General features: G+C 38.4%; 1 protein-coding gene across 7 annotated transcripts in view; it reads left to right on the forward strand.

The window, feature by feature from the left end:
- The first annotated feature begins 354 nt into the window (after positions 1–354).
- RAB3IP (RAB3A interacting protein) overlaps positions 355–22,878 on the forward strand; it is a 40,895-nt gene continuing 18,371 nt past the window's right edge. For 3 of the 7 annotated variants that reach the window (XM_077913803.1, XM_077913804.1, XM_077913808.1), the window contains exons 1-2: positions 14,535–14,810; positions 15,698–15,956. In XM_077913803.1, the coding sequence (XP_077769929.1) occupies positions 14,560–14,810; positions 15,698–15,956 (510 nt within the window). In that variant the 5' untranslated portion in view covers positions 14,535–14,559. Of the gene's footprint in view, positions 489–728; positions 859–3,618; positions 3,744–10,149; positions 10,169–14,534; positions 14,811–15,697; positions 15,957–22,878 lie in introns of those variants that run through there. The other 4 variants (XM_077913805.1, XM_077913807.1, XM_077913806.1 and 1 more) reach the window with 4 other exon arrangements.

Here is a 22,878-nt window from a genome sequence, read left to right on the forward strand (position 1 = left end):
GTCCCACCCCAGTCGCACCCCCCCCGCCCCCCGCACAGGGTAAGGTACGCGTGGACTGCGAGTTGCAGGTTGTGCTCGCGGCCCCCCACTCGCGCCGCCTGCAGAGCCCAGGGCGCCCCCGCCCCGCGCGGGGAGCCCCCGTTCCCACGGCAACCGCCCGCCCAGGCCCCTGCCGCGCGCCCCGGCCCCTGCGAAGACCCCGCCTGGCGCCAGGGGGCGCCGGAGCGCACCGGCTCCTCCCGCCCCCGCGGGCCCCGCCCCGGCCCCGCCCCGGCCCCGCCCCCGGCCGCTCCCGGCGCCCGGCCCCGCCCCCCGCGCAGGCGCAGTCCCGCGCTCCCCCGGCGGCCCCGGCGCAGTGCGCCCGCCGCGGCCGAGCGTGTAGCGGCGTCTGCCGGCCGCCCTGTGCCCTCGGCGCGGCTCCCGGGCGCGCTCGGTACCGCGCGGAGAGCTCCGCTGGGCGCGGGCAGCGGCCCCGGTGGTTTCGTCAGGTGAGTGCAGCCGCGGGAGGCAGAGGCCCGGGCGCGGAGCACCGCCCCCCCCCGCCCCCCCGCGGCGCCCGCCTCCCGCCCGCGAGCCCCGAGCGGCGGCCGCGCAGGTGCAGGTGCGGGTGCAGGTGGGGGCGGGGACCCGGCGGGCGGCGGCGGCGGGCTCGGCGCCTCGGGGTGCCTGGGGCGGCGGCGGCAGCAGCAGCAGCTCCTCCCCCGGTCCCGGCCCCGGCCCCGGCCCCGGCCCCGGGCGCGGGCGCGTTACTCATTAACTGCGCGGCCCCGAGCGCCCGCGACCCGGAGCCCGGGGTACCTGTCGGCCGGGCGCGCGCGGCTCGGAGCAGGGGGGGGTTCCGAGAGAGCGCCCCGACAGGTGGGGACCGGGGCGGGGCCTGGGCGGGGATGGGGGGCCTCGCGGTCGCGGGGGGTTCACGGGGGGACGGGTCCCGAGAGAGCGCCCCAACAGGTGGGGACCCCGCGGGGGGGCCCGCGGTCGCGGGGGCGCGGGTTACGGGGAGGTGGTTCCAAGAGAACTCCCAAACAGCTGGGGACTCCGCGCCGCGCGGGACCTGGGGCGGGGCGGGGATGGGGGGCCCGCGGTCGCGGGGGGGTCACGGGGGGGCGGGTCCCGAGAGAGCGCCCGAACAGGTGGGGACCCCGCGGCGCGCGGGACCTGGGGCGGGGCGGGGATGGGGGTTCGCGGTCGCGGGGGGGTCACGGGGGGGCGGGTCCCGAGAGAGCGCCCCAACAGGTGGGGACCCCGCGGCGCGCGGGACCTGGGGCGGGGCGGGGATGGGGGCTCGCGGTCGCGGGGGCGGGTCACGGGGGCGGGGGCGGGTTCCCAGAGCGCCCGAACAGGTGGGGACCCTGCGGCGCGGGACCTGGGGCGCGCTGAGGCCGTGGGCCTGGCCGCGGAGTCCCCCCCGGAGGGACGAGCGACGCGCGGGGCCGGGGCGTAGGGGTCACGGTGGGCAGGTGTGGGCAGGTGTCGGCGGGGCCGGCCAGCGCCGGTGGACTCGACAAGTGACGATGCCAGGTGCACTCCGCGGCGCGCGAAGAGGTGCCAGTTGTGGGATTAAGGAAGCAGACCTGCCTGGCTCGGGGGATGCGGGGTACCCCGTGCCGACCCTGAAGCCGCAGCGGGTGTAGGTTCGTGGAAGGACCGCGTATCCCCAGGCCACCTGTTTCACGCTCCTCTTTCCCGCTCCAGCCCCTTCCTTTCAGGGTAGGAAAAAAAAAAGCCCTGTGATCTTTTGCCGTGGAATGATTGCATAACTGGAGGAGACCGATAAGCGGATTAAAACTGTCCTGTTGTAAATTGATCGGAAGACCCGGGTTCTGTTCCTTATCCTCATTCTTATTTTGTTGTTCATACGGTTGGTTTTTTTTTTTTTTTTAAAGGTGAGTGACAAATCAAGGGGAAAAGAGGCAGAATAGATTTGTAGGTCATAGTAAATATTTGATACTGTTAAATATTCCACCAGTTTTATGGGGCCTTGTTCTGTTAACGTTTGTTATTTATTTACTAGTACTAGTACTGCGCATTTTAATAGGGCTTTCCATGTGTGGACAGACATTGAATCTCAGCTGTGGTTTATGGGATCTAATCCTAAAGCCCTTGTGGAATTTATAGAAGTTACTGTAGCAGTTCCTACTATTTTACTACAGTAGTGTATTCCTTATTACTGGAAGAAAAGCCTTTGAATTTTTTTTTTTTCATTTTCCACTAAAGTTAATGTATTAGTTCATACGTTCATTAATCAAAGAGGAACACTTTACTGTAACTCCTCCTTGTGTGTTTGGGCAACAATTCAACTGTGATATTGAATACCTCTAACCTTTTACCAGGTTAGATACTTGTTTGGCAATTTGTGGGTTTTCTAATTAGATATACTGTACTTTTTGAATTAGTATAGTTTTGCATAAGCTTCCTTTAGTATTTTTTTCCTGTAACTTTTTTTAAACCCTCAGTTCCCCACGACACACACACACAGGTATTCCACAAATAATTTTTATAATGGAAAGTTTCTTAGAAATCTAGATCCCCAGCAGTGTTTAATACAGCAGAGCAAAAACTTGTAGTTCACAGTAGTTTTGCATCTATTATTGTAGTTAGTACATTTTTTTCCCCCCTATTCTCGGCGGGACTGACTAAACCATCAGCTAGTGAAATGAAAAACTATTAATCTGTTTTGAAGTTTTATTTCCATTACTTACTGTGCATGTGATCTTCAGTAAATCATATAACCTCCCTAAGCTTATTTTCTCCATTTGTAAGTGGATAGAGTATTAGGTCAAACCATGTGACTGCCAGTTTTCGACTGTTTTCAACATGATTCAGACTAATAGGAACGTTTTAATGGGGGGATGCGAATTAAATGAGTACTCCACGTGAGATGTGGGGGATGGGGGAAAGCAGCAAATACTAGCTTGGTAGTGGGCCATACACTGTGTCCTAGGTACCTTGACTCTTTTGGTCTCGAATTCCTGGGATATAGGTGGTATTATCACATTTTACAGATCAGGAAATTGAGGCTCAGGTAAAATAACTTGCCTGTGGTTACTTAGTTGTCGGTGGTCTTATAGATGGTTAATGGCAAAGCCGGGATTGAAATCTGAGTATGGCTGCCCTAAACGGAACTCTTAACACGCTTGCTCCTTCCATTCCTTTCTACATCTTCTGTAGAAGAGCTTTATAGTTTTAAGCAGACAGCTGATGAAAGGTGTTATTGTCATTTGTATTTCTAATTTAAAAGCATCCAGGTTTTCTGGTGATGGTGCTACCTCTACTGCTTCTCCTGCTATTGAGCTTATAGCTTACCGGGTGTCAGATTCTGGTCTAAGCACTATCCCAAGTCATTGACTCTCATAGTGACTTGGGAGTTAGCTAATGCTTTGTTCCATTTTATAGTTGAGAAGACTGAGACACTGGGAAGTTACGTAGCTTGCTTTAAGGTCACACGGCTAATGAAGCGACAGGACTGGATTAGAAAAGTCAGGCAGTTTGTGTTTAATGTCCATGCTCTTAACGCTACACCCCACTACTTCATGCGTAGATTGTAACACTGAATTGTTTTTAATTAAGCTTTTATGAGATACTTAATATTAGTATAATAAGTAATTCTTGATGTGTCACCAGAGATTTGTAAATGAGATCTTCATTGAGCATCTATCTACTCTGCAAGTCACAGTGAGAAGTGAAAGGAAAGGATTCATGGAGCCCAGAAGACAGGCCTTATAATCACTCTCGTGTGTTTTGTAAGTTTCTCAGAATTTAGAAGTCATGTTTCACACGTACCTGTTGTCATTTTAAGGAGTGCCAAACAAGACAAAGCATTAGAAACAGTTGGAGAGTGGGGAGGAAGGATGAGTTGTGGGCAGGTAGTGCGTGTTAAGGTAATGAGGGAAAACTTTCAGGATATTCGGAGGGAGTACACTTTTTTAAGTGTAAAGCTTTATCTCACATAAAGTTTCAGTTCAGGTGTAGTTCACTAAAGGGTAGTAAGTTGATTCCTAAATTAAATACTTCATTTCTCCTGGGTATTTTAAAAATAAAATATCTGAGCTTTTGAAAACTCCTTACTAGCTAATTTCTCCTGTTCTCCTTAGTTTTTCCAGGTAGTATTTCTTTCTTTTTTTTTTTTTCTCTCTCTCTCTCTCTCTTTTATGCCTCCAGAGTATGGAATACATGCTTTTCTTAGTTTTGGCAGTCATATTGTCTTCTAATGTTTGTTGACAGTGAGTTCTCTGTCTCTAGTGTACAGGTGCCTTGAAGGCAGGGCCTAAGTCATCCTACTCCGTGTTACCACTTTAGCACTGGGCCTGGAACCCGGAGGTACTGGGCTGTGTTTGGTGATGCGTGTCAGTGGAAGAATGTCAGGATGTGCTGAGGTTGATCTAGCAGGAGTAACGGAAGTATGTGCGGAGTAAGAATCGCAGGGACTAAGGGAAAGAGGGGAGGGATATACTTCCAGCAGGTAGCATGAATTTGCTGTTTTTCCCTCTGTTTTCCTTTTCAACTTAACAACTAAATGAGGTAGTTTTTATAAGCTTGAATTGTATCTAGTCATGGTTAGAAAAAGGTGAAAAAGTCATCTTGATTCATATTAGAGTATGGGCATCAGAAAATTAGAAAGCTGTAGCCATACGCTGAGATTACTCAGAGGAAATGAATGGAAATTATTGAAATAGTTCAAGTTTGTAGAGGATTTATTTCTTGTAGTTAGCAGGGTTGTAAACATAAGCGTACGTAATGAGGTGGATAGAAGTCTACACACGTGAACTGTCGTCTGGTATAAAGAAACTCTGCAAGTACGTGAGAGTAACTTAGAAGCTTAAAAGAGCATATGATGCTAAGAATTAATTTTTTTTTTTTTTTGCTATGAATTAATTAAATAAGTGAATGGTAATTTGATGTGCCCAGATAGTAGTAGTGAGTGTTTGGGAGCATCTGGTTGAGAGGTCAGGGTAAAATATAAAAAAAAACAAAACAAAATAAATTCAGAAAAAGTAAAGTACTTTTTTTCAGAAAACTAAAAATGCATTAATTTTTTATAGGAAGAAAATTACATTTGAACTCTATATGTCAGGAGAAAACTTGTTTTCCTTTTTATGTTAGATAAATAAGGATCCCTTGTGGTTGTAAGACAAAACTCTTAGTATGCTCTTGTGATTTTCTCTTTCCTGTATTCATTCTTAGATCCCTTTTTTTTTTTTTTTTTTAAATTTATTCATGAGAGACACACAGAGAGAGACAGAGGCAGAGACACAGGCTGAGGGAGAAGCAGGCTCCACCCAGGGAGCCCGATGCGGGACTCGATCCTGGGTCTCCAGGATCACGCCCTGGGCCGAAGGCAGGCGCTCCACTGCTGAGCCTCCCAGGCGTCCCCTTCTTATATTTTTATAGATAGCACGTGTTTGTATTGTGCTTTGCAATCTCTGGAACATTTTTACACTGACAGGTAAGCCATTTGATTTTTTTTTTCAGATATAGGTACTGGAGGTAATACCACCCATTTATAGATGTTGAAACTGAGGCCCAGAGAAATTAAGTGACTTGTGCAAGTTTACACAGCTAGTTAATGACGGAACCTGAGCTAGAAAAGTTTTCTGAAACTACTTTGATAAAATGCTCAGGGTGCCCCAAACTTTTTACAAACTCAGTTTATCTAGTCTTGATACTCTTTCAAGGAACTTAATTGTTTTACCTCTATTTTTGATTCCAAGGTAGCCTGGAATCACTCTACTCTTTCTGCTTTGCTATTCATTCCCTCTCTAAAGACTTTTATTGCTTTTTTTTTTTTTATCCAGTCAACATACATCTCAGTGCCTGCTGAATGTTGACATATATTCTTGCACATGTAAAATAAGAAGGCTTCCACTATTAGGAAAAAGAAACTTGGAAAACATTATTTTTTAATATTTCTGTTCCAAGGATTTGTAAATACAATATTCATAAGCCAGTTGCTAATTTCTGAGCATTTTCTGAAAACCCTTAATTTAAGGATTTGCAATAACTAGCATCTCTAAATAAGTCAGGTTGTGCATTTGCATCCTGTAAATTCGTAAATGGAACTTAATTTGTGATCTGTTTTAATAACAGTGGGAAGATTGTGTAGCTTGATTGACCATCCAATTTTTCCCTTTAGTTATTAATTAAATTTACACATAACATAGAGTGCTTCTTAAAATAGAAATGTGCTTTTTTGTTACTGTTACTACTAAAATGTTTGGGAAGCTGACTTTAAAATTATGGTGAATATTAATGGGAAAATTATTTATATATGTAAATACCACACATATATTTTTCCCCTTTGTTAATACAGTATTTGAATAAGTTTTAAAGCTGTTTAATTATGGAGAATTTCAAATAAAATAAGTAGATGCAAAAATGTAATGAACCTCAAAGTATCATTTAGCCCAGGAGTCAGCGAACAGGGTAAGTCCTGTCCTATCTACTTCTCCCCTTCTTGTATTATTTTGAGCAAATTCTAGGTATTGTACACTTTCATCTGTAAATACTTCAATATGTTTTTTAAACATTGAAGAGTAGTTACAATACTGTTACACACTTTTAAAAATTAACAATTCTTTAGTCTCAAATATCCAAGTTTTTTTGAATATTTAGGGGTAAGACCCCAATAATCAAGCATCTGTTTATTTTTATTTATATGCTTTCCTCCCCTCCTCCAAGTTCTATAAGAGGCTGAATTAGTATTTTAAATCCCACAAAACGGCAAAATAGAGAGGAAACGATGATAGCAAAGAGAATATAGGAAAAAAGAAGACAAAGCAATAGTGAATGCTCATTTCAGTAGCCATGAGAAACTTTAGTTTTCCCTTTCTGGACGTAAGACAAGGGTTCAGAGATTAAACAGTACTCTATTTAGATTACTAGAGTACTGTACATTAGATTACTAGAGAACGGATTACTGTTCACTCATTTATGGTTCATGGAGTGAGACCTGCCCTAGAGAGCCTCTGTCTTGATCTACCCTTTATCTGAATCCTGCCTCTCCACCCCACAATCAGTTTTGCCTTTTAAGTGGTTCTTGGGTGCAGTAGAGTCACGTTTCAGAATGACACACAGCAGGGTTAGAATCCTAGCCATTATTTACTGACCATTTGACTTTGACAAAATTACCTTTTCCGAACCGGTTTCTTTTTCTGTAAAAAAGAGATAAGAGCCAGTTCAAAGTATGCTTCGAGGAATAACTGGAATAATGTATATGTGTGTATGTCATACATGCAGAATGTGTATGTGTAAATGTAGGTCACACTCTTGTGTGTTTTTTTTTTCTTGTGTGTTTATATATGTATATGTGCACCTCCATCCCTTCCATCTCAAAGTATGACCTTGATCAGGCCTTTATAACCTCTTGGCGAGCCTGTTGCAGTAACGTCTTAACCAATTGCCTCTAGTCTCTCCTCTCTAGTTAAAAGTCCTCACTGCCTTGGGAGTCATTTTTTCCTAATGACTCCATCACAGCACTTGCTCAAATGTAGATCTCACCAACTCTTCAGGATAAACTACGCATTTTCCATGTTAAATGAAGCTTTTAATGATCTGTCACATGTTTGCTTCTCCAGCCTGATTTTGTCACTCTCTCCTTTGTTAGTTTCATTAGCGCCAAACCGTTATTCCCTGACTGTCCTGTTTTATTGCCTTGTCCATCTATTGGACTCCTACTCAGCATTTAAAATCTAGCTTATATTTTACTTCTGCTTGAAACATTCCATTCCCCCACAACCCTCAGGGTAATCATTTAGTGGCTCGCAGCAGGCTGTGCACCATCTCTTTAGTCCATTTTTGTAGTGCCATTCTTAGAACTTGGTGCCAGCATTTGCCCTGAGGATTGAAGCTGACAATCATTCTTCCGTTCTATGTAGAATAAACACAATTGATAGAAAATTTTATTTTAGGTGCACTAATATATGGTGCATATATTTGTTAAATAAAAAATATTTGTTAAATATGTTTTAAACATTAATGTTTTTTAAGCAAGTGAATGAATAGATGGAATTTGTAACACTCCAATTCATTATACACTAATGGCAGTCTAATTTTTAGTGACAGAAGCTGTTTCTTCTGTAATTCATGCTAAATTAAGAAGTCATTTGGGAATAATAAAAGCATCTGGACCTTCCGCCCTGCCTTCCATCCTCCAGCAGTCTGTCAATAAATTGAAAGAGGAAAATAACACATATGTAAACATCTATGTATGTTATATACAGTGTGTGTGTATATATACGCAGTATCATATATAGGTGCTTGCTTTGTTGAGGAAGAGCATTTAGAACAATACACTTATGATTTAATTTACTTTTAAATATTTTATTTATTCATGAGAGACACACAGAGGCAGAAACACAGGCAGAGGGAGAAGCAGGCTCCCTGCGGGAAGCCTGATGTGGGACTCGATCCCAGGACCCTGGGATCACGACCTGAACCCAATGCAGATACTCAACCACTGAGCTACACAGGCAACCCACACTTCTAATTTTAACAATATTTTTAAACCAAAAAAAACCAAAAAAACAAAAAAACACCTTTTTTTTTTTTTTCTTCTTCTTCTCTTTGATGATGATGTTTGTGCAGAGATAGTGTGAAAGAATATTTGGCCATTATTAGAAAAGACCTTAGCATCATAATTAGTAATAACTAATTTTAATTGGTCAGTGGCAGCTATGGTGCTAATCCCTTGATGAGTATTGTCTGGGTTAATTCTCAGAAACTTTTTGAGATAAGTACAGTTATTATCCACATTTTTCAGGTGAGGAATTTAGAGCTCTGAGGTCACATTGTCAGTAACCAGTAAGGCTAGGACCTGAGTCTAGTTCCAGAGTACAAGTTTTTTGGTGAGGTAGGGAATACTGGTTAATTCTTCCTATTGGGAAGTCAGACCCTGGTCTTCCTTCTGACACACAGATACACTCACCATCTTACAATCAGGATCTTGGGGGCCAGTTCAGTCACTACATAGGTGAAGATATTTGGGCTCAGAGAAGTTTAATGGCCTGTCCAAGTTTGCAGGTGTAAGTAGAGACTGGTCAAAACTAAAACCTTAGCTTTCTTCAGGTACTGGTGTTTCTGTTTTGCGGTGATACGTGTAACCTCCTGTGTTGGAAATGTTTTGCTTTCAAAGCATGTGCTTGGAGGAATTTTAGCAAATACAGAATTAAAAGTATTTAATTTTCAGATATTAAATTGATAGGGAAAAAGATTAAGGCTACAGCTTAAAAGTGCTTTTTCCCCCCTAGAAGTAGATACTTTGTTTCTTGCTTGTTAAGTAAGTCAAATGAGGGGAATGTGCTTTTTGTGAGAAAACAGATTTTATTTGTTCTTTTGAACTAATATAAATTGAGTTTCTTGATTTCATTTAAATTACGTACGCGTATTCATTTTATCCAAGTGTTTCAGTTTTTAACTGAAATATTGTACCAGCAATTCATCTTAATTCCTTGAGTTATCCTAAGGATGCCTCTTATTTTCAATTAGAAAATTCATTGTAATTAGAAAAATTTTTTTTATGACATTAGGATTTTTTCCTAGGCATTCATTGATTAAATGAGCTAATACATGTGAAATTCTTAGCAACAGTATCTGACACATAGTTAACTTTCAGCACATACTGGCTGCTATTTTTGCTAGGATGATACTTTTTGGAAGAAGAAATAACATGAAATACATATGGGTAATCAGAAGTAAATTGTTTTGGTCAACTTTTCCTTATGACTTGATGTCAGCTTTATTGCTTAGAATTCAGTAATAATAAAGGCAGATAGACTGTGTTGGTAATTCAGCCATAAGAATTTAATGTGGTCAACTTTTTCACACATTGGTAGTGATCCTTAACAGGTTTAGTTTATGAATTGGGATAATCTCCAAAAGAAATTAAATTCTTTGAATTCTTCATTACTTGATGCAAAGAATACTATTGCTTCAAAATAGTTTATTTTTCTCATATGAAAACTTCAAATATGAAATAAATCTTAAAGCTTCCTTATATTTTAAAGAGCAAAAGATTTTCAGATAAGTGTGATGGGTGGCTCAATACCAGCTAACTTACATTTTATGGAAATTGTGTATGTTTGAAAAAAGGGACTGAATTTAATCTTATAATCTTTTTCAGAAGTGACTTGAATTTAAACAGTGTAAATGTATCCTCCGGAATGAATACATGGTAGGTCGAGGCACTGCTCAGAGGTGCTGTCCTAAGTGTTATGTGCATTTCTTTTCTTTGTCGTTATGTAAGGTCGAAAACCCGGGCACAGGGGCGTCTGGGTAGCTCAATTGGTTAAGCACTTGACTCTTGATTTCAGCTCAGGTCATGATGTCAGTGTGGGAGGTTGAGCCTTGCATCAGGCTCCGCGCCCAGCATGGGATTCTCCTTCACCCTCTCCACCCCGCTCAGCTGCGCTCTCTCTAAACAAAACAACACAACCCAGGCACAGATTTCCGGATGAGAGAGCTTAGGCACAGGTTGGCCCAATAATCAGACAGAAGCAGGATTCAAACCTGCCTCTCTTTGAGATTTGTATTTTCATTACTTTTGCTTCAGATTTTAGCATATTTATAATCTCAATATTTGTTTTGCTTTCACACCTTTGACATGCCTAAAAGCCCTTCCAAGGGCTTTGTCTTTCTTATTCTTTTTTTTTTTTTTTTTTTTTTTAAGATTTTTCTTTCTTTATTCACGAGAGACACACAGAGAGAGAGGCAGAGACACAGGCAGAGGGAGCAGGCTCCATGCAGGGAGCCCGATGTGGGACTCCATCTTGGGACTCCAGGGTCACTCCCTGAGAGGAAGGCAGATGCTCCACTGCTGAGCCACCCAGATGCCCCATTCTTATTAGTTCTTACTTGTACCTGATTCTTTTATTTTACCAGTTTTCAAAATAATGAATTGGCTCCCTAGCACCAATGAAAGGAGATTAATGAGATTTTGTTTTTATTTTTAGTATCATCATGAATTCAGTGATTTAAAAATATTTTTGTTTCAGTTCCTTACAGATAGTATCTGTTTGACATTCAGATTGTCCTATCTTTGGTTAGTGGGAATCCTTTTGATACCACTCCAGTAGTCTTTGATAGCTCTCTTGCTTCCTGGTGTAACAGGATGTTCCAGGGTCATTTTGTACGGTACTGCCCTTGGCCTGGAAATCAGCCATTTCTCTTAGGAGGCCTTGTTCTTTTTTTGTAGGAAATGATATTACTCTGGGCACAAAGGGTACTCATTGCTCCTGAGTTGGTTACTGTTGTTTTTATCCACCTCAGTGAATAAATTTAGGAATTTTTTGTTTTAATGGACTTTTTTTTTTTTTCTGATTGATTCAAATTTAGAACTTGAGTTTTTACTTCTTTGATTTGATATTTGTATCTCATATGCTGAAAATCTTAATTCTGAAGGACATTTACATGATAACTTATTTCCTTAAAATTAATAGTTTCATGACAGCAATAATATTACTGAAAATAGTTAACTCTCTTCATATTCTTTTATCTTGTGAATGTATTCAGTAAGTGCATGTCTATGTTTTAAGACGACTTATATTAGCTCTTTTTTATGTTGTTAAGCTACTGTTCAATACACAGCTAAATTTGTTTTATTTTTAGGGATTCTATCTATCTATCTATCTATCATCTATCTATTTATGATTTTATTTATTCAGAGAGATACAGAGAGAGGCAGAGAGAGAGAGAAGCAGGCTCCATGCAGTGAGCCTGATGTGGGACTCAATCCTGGGTCTCCAGGATCATGACCTGGGCCAAAGGCAGGCACCAAACAGCTGAGCCACCTGGGCATCCCTAGGGATTCTTTTCAAAACTTTAGTATTGTTTTATCATTTACATGGTTCCAAGTTCAAATTCAAATCTACAAGGCAAGGTCCATTTGGAAAAGTCTAGCTTTCATGCCTGTGTCCTCTTTCATGCCTGTTATCTCCTCTTCCTATAGATTCCCTATTTCTATTAGTTTTTGGTTTATCCTTCCACTTTTAAAATTTAAGTCCATATGCTTGGTAATACATCTATTGTACATACATGTACAGTTATATGTGTATGTTATATATATGTATTTTTAAAAAATTATATTTTCTCTTACGTAAAAGATAGCTTCTGTGCATAGTCACTTATTTTGTTTTTTAATTTGTTGATATATCCTCAGGATCCCTTCATAGCAGTATGTAGATATTATTCACTTCTTTTTACAGCTGTCTAGTGCTTCATTATTAAGATGTACATTAGCTCATTCAGTCTTTTGCTATAACAAGACTGTAGTCAGTCTTTTGCTGATGTTGCTAGTGTTATGCGTGTATCTGTTCTTTTTTATTTTGCTAGTGTATCTTTGGAATAAAGCCCTGAAAGTGGGGATGTTGGGTCATAGGTTTAATGAATATGTCATTTTGACAGATATTGTCAGATTTTCCTCCATAGGATTTGTACCATTTTGCATTTCCAGAAACGCAAATGCTTTCACATTCTATGACTCAGTGAACTTGTAAGGTGTAAAGATGTGCATTAAAAGCATAAGGGGTAGATGAAAGGAAGTCTCAAGTAGTTGCTGATAAAATGTCAAAGTTTAATGAAAACCTATTGTCTACTTGAAAGTGAATTTATTAGTAAGCTATATTCAAGTGAAAGTGAAATTTTCAGGGTTAGATGTTTGGTGTATGTGTGTATTATTGATAAAGAATGAAGAATATTCTTTTGGATGAAAAATAATAAGTTGAGTGTTAAACACTTTAAATTCCTGGTTAATATGATCTTTCATTTTGCAAGTGAATATTTTGGGTGAAAAAGAGAATTAGTTTTGTTTTGAGGACTGAAACTATTTGCTACAACAAAGAAAATGTTGATTGGATATGAAATTTGGCAGTTACAGGTTTAGTAGGTACAGTTTTCATTGTATATACCCTTGAAGGTTTGTGACATATTGTAATTGTACTTTTGAGAGAATATAACATTAGGTCACCTCTCTTCCTTCTTTGCTTTACTGCAGCCTTTTTATTCTTTACCTGTCTTATTTTAAACTCTTTTTATTAAGGATATGAAAGAATTTTTCAGTTTAGCGAATACAATTTTTTGTATTTTATGAAGAAAGTAGGTGCTATATTGGTGCTTTTGTTTGGGAATTTGGGTAAGTTCTGGGAGGATACTGCTCATGATTATCACAGTTTTATTGTAGGAAGGAAAAAATTGAGAAGTGGGGTTGGGTTCAGATCATAGAAGACTGATTTTCAGGCTGTTAAATTTGGACTTTATCCTGTAGACAGTGGAAAATCAATACAGGATTTATAAGATTTACATTCTTCAAATTAGAAATGTGAGTGGTACACTTTTTAAACTTGATGATGTAATTGAGTAGTTATGTGAAATACTTTTTCCTTACGGAGAAACATGTTATTGTTAATAGCTGACTATGGTAACAAATGTTTATTGAGGTCCTATTGTGTGCCAAGTACATAGCACAGTGTTAAGTACTCTATTTGGATTCTCTTAATCCTTATAGCACCCTGGAGAATGGAGAGAATGTTGTCATTCCCATTCTCATCCCTCAGAGGAGAAATTTAAGGCTTAACGCATTATCCTAAATTGGATCCGGGGCCTATAAAGAAAGCCATTATTGGGGCATTCTATGAAATTTGACTGGGGCTTATTGATTGAATGGTTGTATTAATCAGCATTAACTTCCTGATTTTGATGGTTTTATGGTTAGACAGGAAAATCTCCTTGTACTTAAGATTTATATATTGAGATATTAAGTGGTAATGGGCATCATGTCTAAAACCTATTCTCAAATGGCCCAAAATATGAACAGTTTCATAATTTGGGTAAAAGGTATACCTAAATTTGAAATTATCCATTGATCCTTGACAACATAGGTTTGAACTGTATGGGTCCACTTAAATGTGGATTTTTAATTTTGTTTGGATAAACACAATACTGTAAGTGTATTTTATTTTCCTTAATATTTTCTTTTAGCTTTATTGTAATAATAGTATATAATACATATAAGTACAGAATATATGTTAGGTGACGGTTATTGGATAAGGTTTCTGGTCAACAGGCCAACAGTAGTTAAGATTTGGGGGAGTCAAAAATTATATGTAGATTTTCGACTCTGTGGGGATTTGATGCCCCAGTTGCTGTGTTGTTCAGTGTCAACAGTTTAGGATAACGAATATATCTCATTCCAAGCATGCACGTCTATATATACATATTTTTAACTGCCTCTCTTACTCTAACCAGTGTCATATGATAGAAGAATTAAAAATCAAGCAAATTTTTCTTTTTCATCATACTTATTAGTTAACTCAGTTTAATAGCATATTAGCTATAACTTTCAAGTTTTGTTCAAATCAGATTGTTTGCCTTTTGTAATGTTTATACTTTGAGGTTAATAAATGTTAAAATGACTACAGTATTTTTTCTTTGCTTTTATTGTAAGTTTATAATTTATGATGGACTCTTAAACACATTCTCTAAGTTATACGTTTTAATTTTAAATGTCACTATAAAATAACTGCCTTCTTTTTGTTTTAACATAGGTTGTCTTATGATGAGGCTTTTGCTATGGCTAATGACCCCTTGGAAGGCTTCCATGAAGTAAACCTTGCTTCACCTACTTCTCCAGACCTTCTTGGTGTGTATGAATCAGGAACTCAAGAGCAAACTACCTCACCAAGTGTCATCTATCGGCCACATCCTTCAGCTCTGTGCTCTGCCCCTCTTCAGGCTAATGCCTTAGATGTTTCTGATCTTCCCACACAACCTGTGTATTCATCCCCAAGACGTTTAAATTGTGCAGAAATATCTAGTGTCAGGTAGGAGATCATCAAGATCCTTATTTTGGAATATTATGTTAAACAAATGGACAATTTGCTTGGTTACCTTAAGTTTTGTTATTTCAGGAAATTTGAATAAGCTTGGCCATGAAAAGGAACAATACATGTTAATGTTAAAGAGCAAGGGTCAGTGAACTTTATTTATGTAAAGGGCCAGGTAGTAAATATTTTAGGCTTTGCCAGCCATACATACAATCACTGTTGTAGCTATGCAGCTCTGCTGTTGAAGTGTGAAAATAGCTACAGACAGTATGTAAATGAATAAACTCCAATAAAACTTTATGTATGGACACTGAATTTTGAGTTTCATATTATTTTCCTATGCCACAAAATATTATTTTGATTTTTTTTCAACCATTTGAGAATGTAAAAATGAATTCTTGGCTTGTGAGTCTTGCAAAAGAGGTAACAGGCTGGATTTAGCTTGCATTTAATTTTCTGACCCTTGTTCTAGAGTAACACTGTCATTCATTTTTTTTCTTTTATAAAGATTTTTATTCATTTTTTTCTTTTATAAAGATTTTAATGCATTTTTTAATAAAGATTTTTATTTTTTCCTTTATAAAGATTTTTTCTTTTATAAAGATTTTTATTCAATTTTTTATAAAGATTTTTAAGTAACACTTATCAAATAGAACTTTCTGTGATAATGAAAATGTGATAGCCATTGGCTGCATGTGGCTATGAGGTTTGAAATGTCTTAGTTTGATTTTAATTTTTTATAATAATTAATTTTTTAAGTCAAATGTTAAATTCTTGCCATTAAACATGGTGGCTGTCACATTGGATAGTGTAGTTGTAGACCTTTGTGTTTATGCCAGATCTGTGTGAGCATATGCTGATGTTTTCTGAACTCTCCTTTACAGCATCCATGTTACAGATCCAACACCTTGTTCTACCTCTGGAGTCACAACTGGGTTAACTAAATTAACTACAAGAAAGGACAACTGTAATGCAGAAAGGGAGTTTTTACAGGGTGCAACTATAACAGAGGCTTGTGATGGCAGCGATGATATTTTTGGGTTGAGTACTGATAGTCTGTCCCGTTTACGAAGCCCATCTGTTTTGGAAGTCAGAGAAAAGGGCTATGAAAGATTAAAAGAAGAACTTGCAAAAGCTCAGAGGGTAAGCAGAAAAGATACTTTATTCTTTCATGTTTTGTATCTGAAATTAACATTTATTCATGAAGTGGGGCAACTCAGATGAAATCATTGCAGTGCTACATTTACTTTCCTATGTGCACAGTCTCAGCTCCTGTTGGGCAGCATCTAGGAATCTGTGAAATTAGTGGAGTAGTAAAGAAGCTCATCTGATAGTACTCACTGGGAAAATGAGAATCTGAAACTTTTTTTTTGTGTCACCTATGTTGCTTGCTCCCTGTCTTACAGTATCATTAATGCAAATTTGGTGGGTTATGTTCTATGTGTGGGTTTTCCCCTTATGTGTGGTTGACTTTATGGTCCTTCACTTGAAGTCATTTCATCCAAATCATTTTGTTTTGAGGAATTGTTTAGTAATAATTACCTTTCCCATTCAGCTGGGCTTGAATATTTTCTGTATTTTACCTTAGAGAATTTTCTTTTCTTGGTAATTTGCTGTATTTCCCATTTGGTCATGTTTAAAATTTCTGCTATTTCCAGTTTTATGGCTATGTCTTATTCTTTTTCTGTGACTGTAATTACATTTCAGAGGAAAGTTTATAGCACCAAATATTATAATTAGGAAAAGGGAAAAGTCTCAAATCAGCAATCTAAGCTCTCACTTTAAGAACCTAGGAAACACATAAGTAAAAAAAAAAAAAAAAAAAGAACCTAGGAAAGAAATAGTAAAATCAGATCAAACAGAAAGAAAGAAGTAATAAAGAGCAGAAATCAATGAAATTGACGATAGAAAAACTAGAGAAAATGAATGAAAGTGCTGAATCTTTAAAAAAAACAAAAACAAAAACAAAACCGGTATTGACAAACATCTAACATGACTGACAAAAAAGACAAATTATCAGTAGCAGGAATGAAATAGGTATCTAACTTCAGACATTGCAGATGTCAAAAATACAATAAAGGAATAATATGAACTCTATAAACTTGAGAGTTTACATCAAATGGACCCATTCACGTTTAGAAACTTGACAAGACATTTTTTATGTGTAATTTTTAGCATGTCAGTGTCATTTCACAAACATATATTCCCACTCTCTTTGCTACCAGACTTTTAAGAGTATAACATTGATTTTTGTATCCCTGGTGCTTAGCATAATACAATACAATGCCTGGCATATATGTCTCCTTATTAATGCTTCAGTGAATGGCCAATAACTAAAATAGCTATACACATAGCTTATATCTTTAACCTATTTTTGTGTTCCTTAAAGTGAGTTTCTTGCAGGTGATACAGAGTTAGGTTTTGCTTTTTTATCCATTCCAGTAATTTCTACCTTTTAATTGGCATATTTAGACCATTTACACTTAATGTGATATTGATATGGTTTAGTTTAAATCTGCAATTGTACTGTTTTGTTTGTTCCATTTGTTCTTTTTCTTTGTCCTTCTTTTGGATTAATTCCACATTTCTTTTTATGATTTCATCTTATCTCCTTTGGCTTATCAATTATGTATCTTTGTTGTGCTAAGTCAGTGATTGCTTTAGGATTTATAGTATACATATTTAACTTCTTCCTGTCTACCTTCTAATGATGTTAAACTATCTCATATACAATGGAAGAACCTTATAAAAGCATACTTCTGTCTGTAACCTTTGTACTACAGTTTTTGTATATTTCACTTGTTTATATGTTTAAACTCCACAGTGTATTGTTACTATTTTTGCATTGAATGACTCATTATCTTTTGAAGAGATTTAGATGATAAGAATCTTTATATTCACCTGTGTTATCTGCTGTTTCAGTCACTCTTCACTTCTTCCTGTGAATCCTGATTTCCATCTGATAATCATTTTTCTTCTCCTGGGAGGACATCTTTTAACATTTTTGTTATGTACGTTTACTGGTGATAAATTATTTTTAGTTGTTTTTTCTGAAGAGGTTATCTTTTCTCCACCTTTGTTTTTGAAAGATATTTTCACTTGGTAAAGAATTTTAAATTGATAGTTTTTCCTTTTGGTACTTTAAAGATGTTGCTCCATTGTATTCTAGCTTGCATTGTTTCTCACAAGAAATGAGGTGTTATCCTTTGTTCCTCCACATGTGGTGTAAGCTTCCTCTTTAGCCCTGGCTATAAGCAGTTTGATTATGGTGTATCTTGGTATAGTTTTCTGCATGTATCTTATGCTTGGGGTTTGTTGAGCTTCTTGAATCTGTAGTTTGTTAATTTTCAAATTTGGGAAGTTTGGGCCATTATTTCTTCAAAAACTTTTACAACCTACCCTATCTCTGTTCTTCTTCCAGACTCCTGTTACACATTCATTAGACTGCTTAAAATTGTCCCACAGCTCACTGGTGCTCTGTTCATTTTTTTTTTTTTTAATCTTTTTTTTCTCTTTGTGTTTCATTGTGTGTAGTTTCTGTTGCTGTTTCCAGTGTCACTCCTCCTTTCTTCTGCAGCATCTCATCTATAAATGCTATACAGTGTATTTTTTTTCAGACATTATAGTTATCATCTCTGAAAGTTTAATTTGGGTCTTTGTGATATTTTTTTGCTGTTTAATAAGTTCAGTCTTTTCTCTAGGTTCTAAAATATATGAAGCTCAGTTTAACAACTGTTTTAATCCTTGTCTAATAATGCTTTCATCTTTTTGAGTGATAAGCTGGACCAAATTGTAGGGCTCACCTAATTTGTTTCCCGTATTTGGAGAATTACTGTCTGCTGTCGAGTGCCTAGTGTCTTAAAAATATTTTAATGTATTTTTTCCAGGTTTTTAGTTGTGTCAGGTGGGGTTGTAAATATCCCTGTTGGTCCATCTTGATTAAGAGTCAAAGTTCTGTTTCTGTTTATATTTGTTCTGTACCACCCAGAAACCCTAATACAAAAACCTACACTTATGCATATGCTCCAATAATTCTGAGCTTCATGAGGATAAGATTGCAAGTGTCTTTTGCTCCTGATTATATTTTGAACACCTAATGGGTTCTCGATACATTTTGCTGAGTATATGAATATATACATGTGTATACAGTTACATTGTTATAAAATAGATGCACATATTAATTAGGGACATGCTAGCTGCTTGTAAGCAACTCTTAAATTTTAGTGATTTAACGTTAAAGTTAATTTTTATTTATTGAGCATTTTGCAGCAGATGCGTATAGTTGATATGTGGTTCTTTATGAAATAATTCAGGGATCTGGGTTTCTTCTTGGATCTTTATAATCTTTTAGAATTTTATTGTTATCTGTATCTAATCAGTGAGGTGAAAGGAAAAGAAAGCTTGGAGAAGGCACACCTGTTTCTTAAAAAGACTTGGTTTAGAAGTGACACATAACCTTGACTCACATTCCATTGGTGCAAACCAATTTCATACTGATATGTAGATGCGTGGTGGGCTGGGAAATGTAGCCCCTGGGTAACCACTTCCGAACAACAAATCCATACTGTGTACAAGGGGAACACCCATGTGATCATTGATTTTGAGGTACAGGGATGCCAGAGATGTAATTCTCCACTTATTTGGCCTTCCACAGGTCATTGCTGAAGACCAGTTTTGGTAGAATTCTGGGGTAGAAGTTGGACTTGAGTTTACCTTTATTAAAATGTCGCTTCCTGGACTCTACCCCAGATTCTGCTGAAATAAAATTATTGTGTTGAGGTTTGAGAATATATATTTTTAATAACCCTCCTTCCCCCCCGGTGATTCTTACATTGTTAAGTGTGAGACTTACTGGTACAATGTGTTATTTTCAACTTTTAATTTTTTTTTCCTTAAAAGAAAATGAGTTAAGTTGGAAGATAAAATTAAATGGAATAGCTTGCAGCCAGATAAAGTCATTCAGAAATGCATACCTGTGTCAGATCCATTGTTCAGCAGGGTCCCACTAACTGTGGTCATGGATATTCATAAACATTTACTACATTCCTTCATAAACAGATATATTTCTTGGAGAGAGGTAGTACTGACAATATTGTACAAGGCCCTGTAGGGGGCAAAATAAATTACATTTGACCCTGTCTTTAGGTGTTTACTAGTTGGGGAGATAAGATGTATACATGGTCATACTTCACAGATTCTGAATTATACACTTTTTTCCATATTAACCATCATGACACTCATCATTGTCTACTTGTATGTGAACTTGGTCATAGTTGTTCATGTTGTGATTAATTCAATTGAATTCTGTGAGTTGGGTTCTGTATTTTTTGGTCTTAATTGCTGGCTTAAATATCTTCAAAATGACTTCACTATGATGACATTGAAATAGAAAGGTGTAAAAAAAAATAAAAATCTGTGTTAGCTTAAAAGAGTTTTTTCTTTAAGTTTAAAATGAAAATTCTTAGTGAGAAAAATCACATAGTTTCATTGACAGCATTTTTTCTTTCTTGATATATAAAATGTTTATCTTAAAAACCATAGTTTTGAGTTTGATGGAATGCGTTTGATCAGAGTCTTGATGTTCTGTGTTTTGAATATTTCTCAAATTTCTTTTCTCCAGTACAAGTACTCTAAATTTGTATCTATTGCCTAAAATGCAGCAGTAATCAGTGAACTGTTTTCTAGTCTTTTTTTTTTTAAACCTCAACAACCTCACCACACTTCCAAGTAACCATTTTGAATTGTAAATCTTATTGTTGCTATCCTGTTTAAAATCCTTCAGTGACTTCCCTTGGCCTTCGAGATAATCTCCCCTTATTTTTAAAGGAAGTCCTGATTTCTAAGTGCGTTTTGGGATGGGCCATAAACCCAATTTTCTGGCATTAATCTTTCTGTGGTGTTCATCCCTCATTTTTAGCTACTATTAAACATACTGTTTTACTCCTTCCTCTACATTTGGCAGATTCCCACTCTTAGTATGGAGTATCTTTTCATATGTATATTTGCCTTTTCTCTATCTTCTTTGTTGAAGTGTCTGTTGAAGGATGCCTGGGTGGCTCAGGGGTTGGGTGTGGTCCCAGGTCCTGGGATCCAGTCCCACATCGGGCTTCCTGCGAGGAGCTTGCTTCTCCCTCTGCCTGTGTCTCTGCCCCTCTCCCTCTCTCTCTCTGGGTCTCTCATGAATAAATAAATAAAATCTTAAAAAGTGTCTGTTGAGGCACTTTTTGCCCATTTTTCAGTCAGGTTGTTTGTTTTCTTATGGTTGAGTTCTAAGAATTTGTTTATTTTTTTTAGCAGTCTTTTATCAGCTGTGTCTTTTGTAAATATTTTCTTCAGTCTGTGGCTTGTCTTTTCATTCTCTTGATATGCCCATCTTTTAGTTGTAGTTCTACAGTTCAGTATATTTGCTTCTCACCCGTCTCTGTCCTTAGTGTTAAAGCTTCCTCCCAGCCTCTTCTGGATTATGTAGATCTTCATTCTTGATCACTGAATCACACTCCTACGAGAAAGATTCTCTAAAATTTTACAGGTTTATAATTCTTTGTCTCTGACCTTTCACTTGAAGGACACTTTGGCTGGTTATAAAATCCTCATTTCACATTTTTTCCCCCTTGAGTATCTTCAAAATGTCATTCTGTTGTTTTCTAGCATAAAATGCTATTGACATTTAATACCTATCTGATTTTCTTTACCTTATAAAGGTGACTTAACTTTCTTATTATGGTAGCTTCACATACTTGTGTTTGTTTTCCATGTTTAAATGGATTGAATTTCCCTGGACCATTAGGAGGAGGCTCCTGTGAAGGAGTAGGATAAACCAAGGTAGCTTTCTCAATTTTATGTTCAAGAGCTTTCCCTTCTGTTGTTATTGGTATATCTGTGTAGCCACTTCTGTCTCTCAGAGGTAAGCCTTGTTCAAGAAGGCTTTCTCCTCTAGCCTAGTGTCTCTGCAAACTTTACAGGCTTAATATTATGTCTAGGAATGATATTTCTAGAAATAGAAGAAAAAATACTTTTTCGTATGCTACTTTTGCGATCTGTTTGCTTTGCAATCTTGCCACCCTCTTTCTCCTTTAATATCTGAGCCTTCTGTCTCTCAGCCTCTGTTATTCTTGTCCTGCAATTTGGTTTCAGATTCCAAGAGGGCAGTATCCTGGAAGAGTCTCTTTGCTGGATGCTCTCTAGTTCCTGAGAGTTGAGGGCTTTGTGGTAGTTTGCTGCTTCAGGGCTGCATATAGGGTTTCATACTCCACCTGCAACTTGGAGCCTGTGGAAACCTTTTCCTTTTTCTCCATTTGTTCTCAAATTCTCCCAGTTTCCGCTAAGGTCGAATCCTCTCCTTTTGGGTATTTGTAATGATTTTTTGGGTTCTGAGGCTTCATAGGATACCTCTGTATTCCCTTCCCCTTCCTGCTATCCTTCCCCAGAGCTGCTCATTTTCTGGTGTTGGCAATGTAGCCAAGTTCTGTCATAGTGTAAGATTTGTGGGGCTTTCCTTACCTAGTTTTGTTGAAGATGTGGTCATTGGGTTCTTCTGATACTTTAGTTAGTATATTTAGTTTTCTGGAGTTGTCTTTGGGGGATTCAAAAACTGTGCTGCTACACAATTACAATACAACTAACTCATTATTTCATTAGTGTAATTGTGATCAATATATAGGAAGCTTCGATTTTTTTTATCCTAAATTTGAAAAATTAGGGCAACATATAAAAGTACGTATTATTTACATTTTTAAAAAGGATTTTTTAAAACATCTATTTGAGACCTTTTGAGAATTCATGTGTAAATGTAGGATGTGATTTTGTCATTAACATTTTTCTTAGTTTTAAATGCAAATATGTATCATTTGCCTCTGGTTGCAGTGCTAAATGGGTATAGTCTCCTAATGGAAATTTTAAAATAATTGCCATATGGTACATAAAGTTATCTATAAGTGAATAAATTTTAAAGTAAATATGAAAACAACCCACTGAATTTTTATTGAAATGTTAAATGCAATTAAATTCCTGTTTGATGGAAATAAATATGTTCGGAGAAAAGGGAAAAAAGAATGAAGTCATTTAA

The sequence above is a fragment of the Canis aureus genome, chromosome 11 (assembly GCF_053574225.1).
Source record: "Canis aureus isolate CA01 chromosome 11, VMU_Caureus_v.1.0, whole genome shotgun sequence".
Classification (NCBI taxonomy): Eukaryota; Metazoa; Chordata; class Mammalia; order Carnivora; family Canidae; genus Canis; species Canis aureus.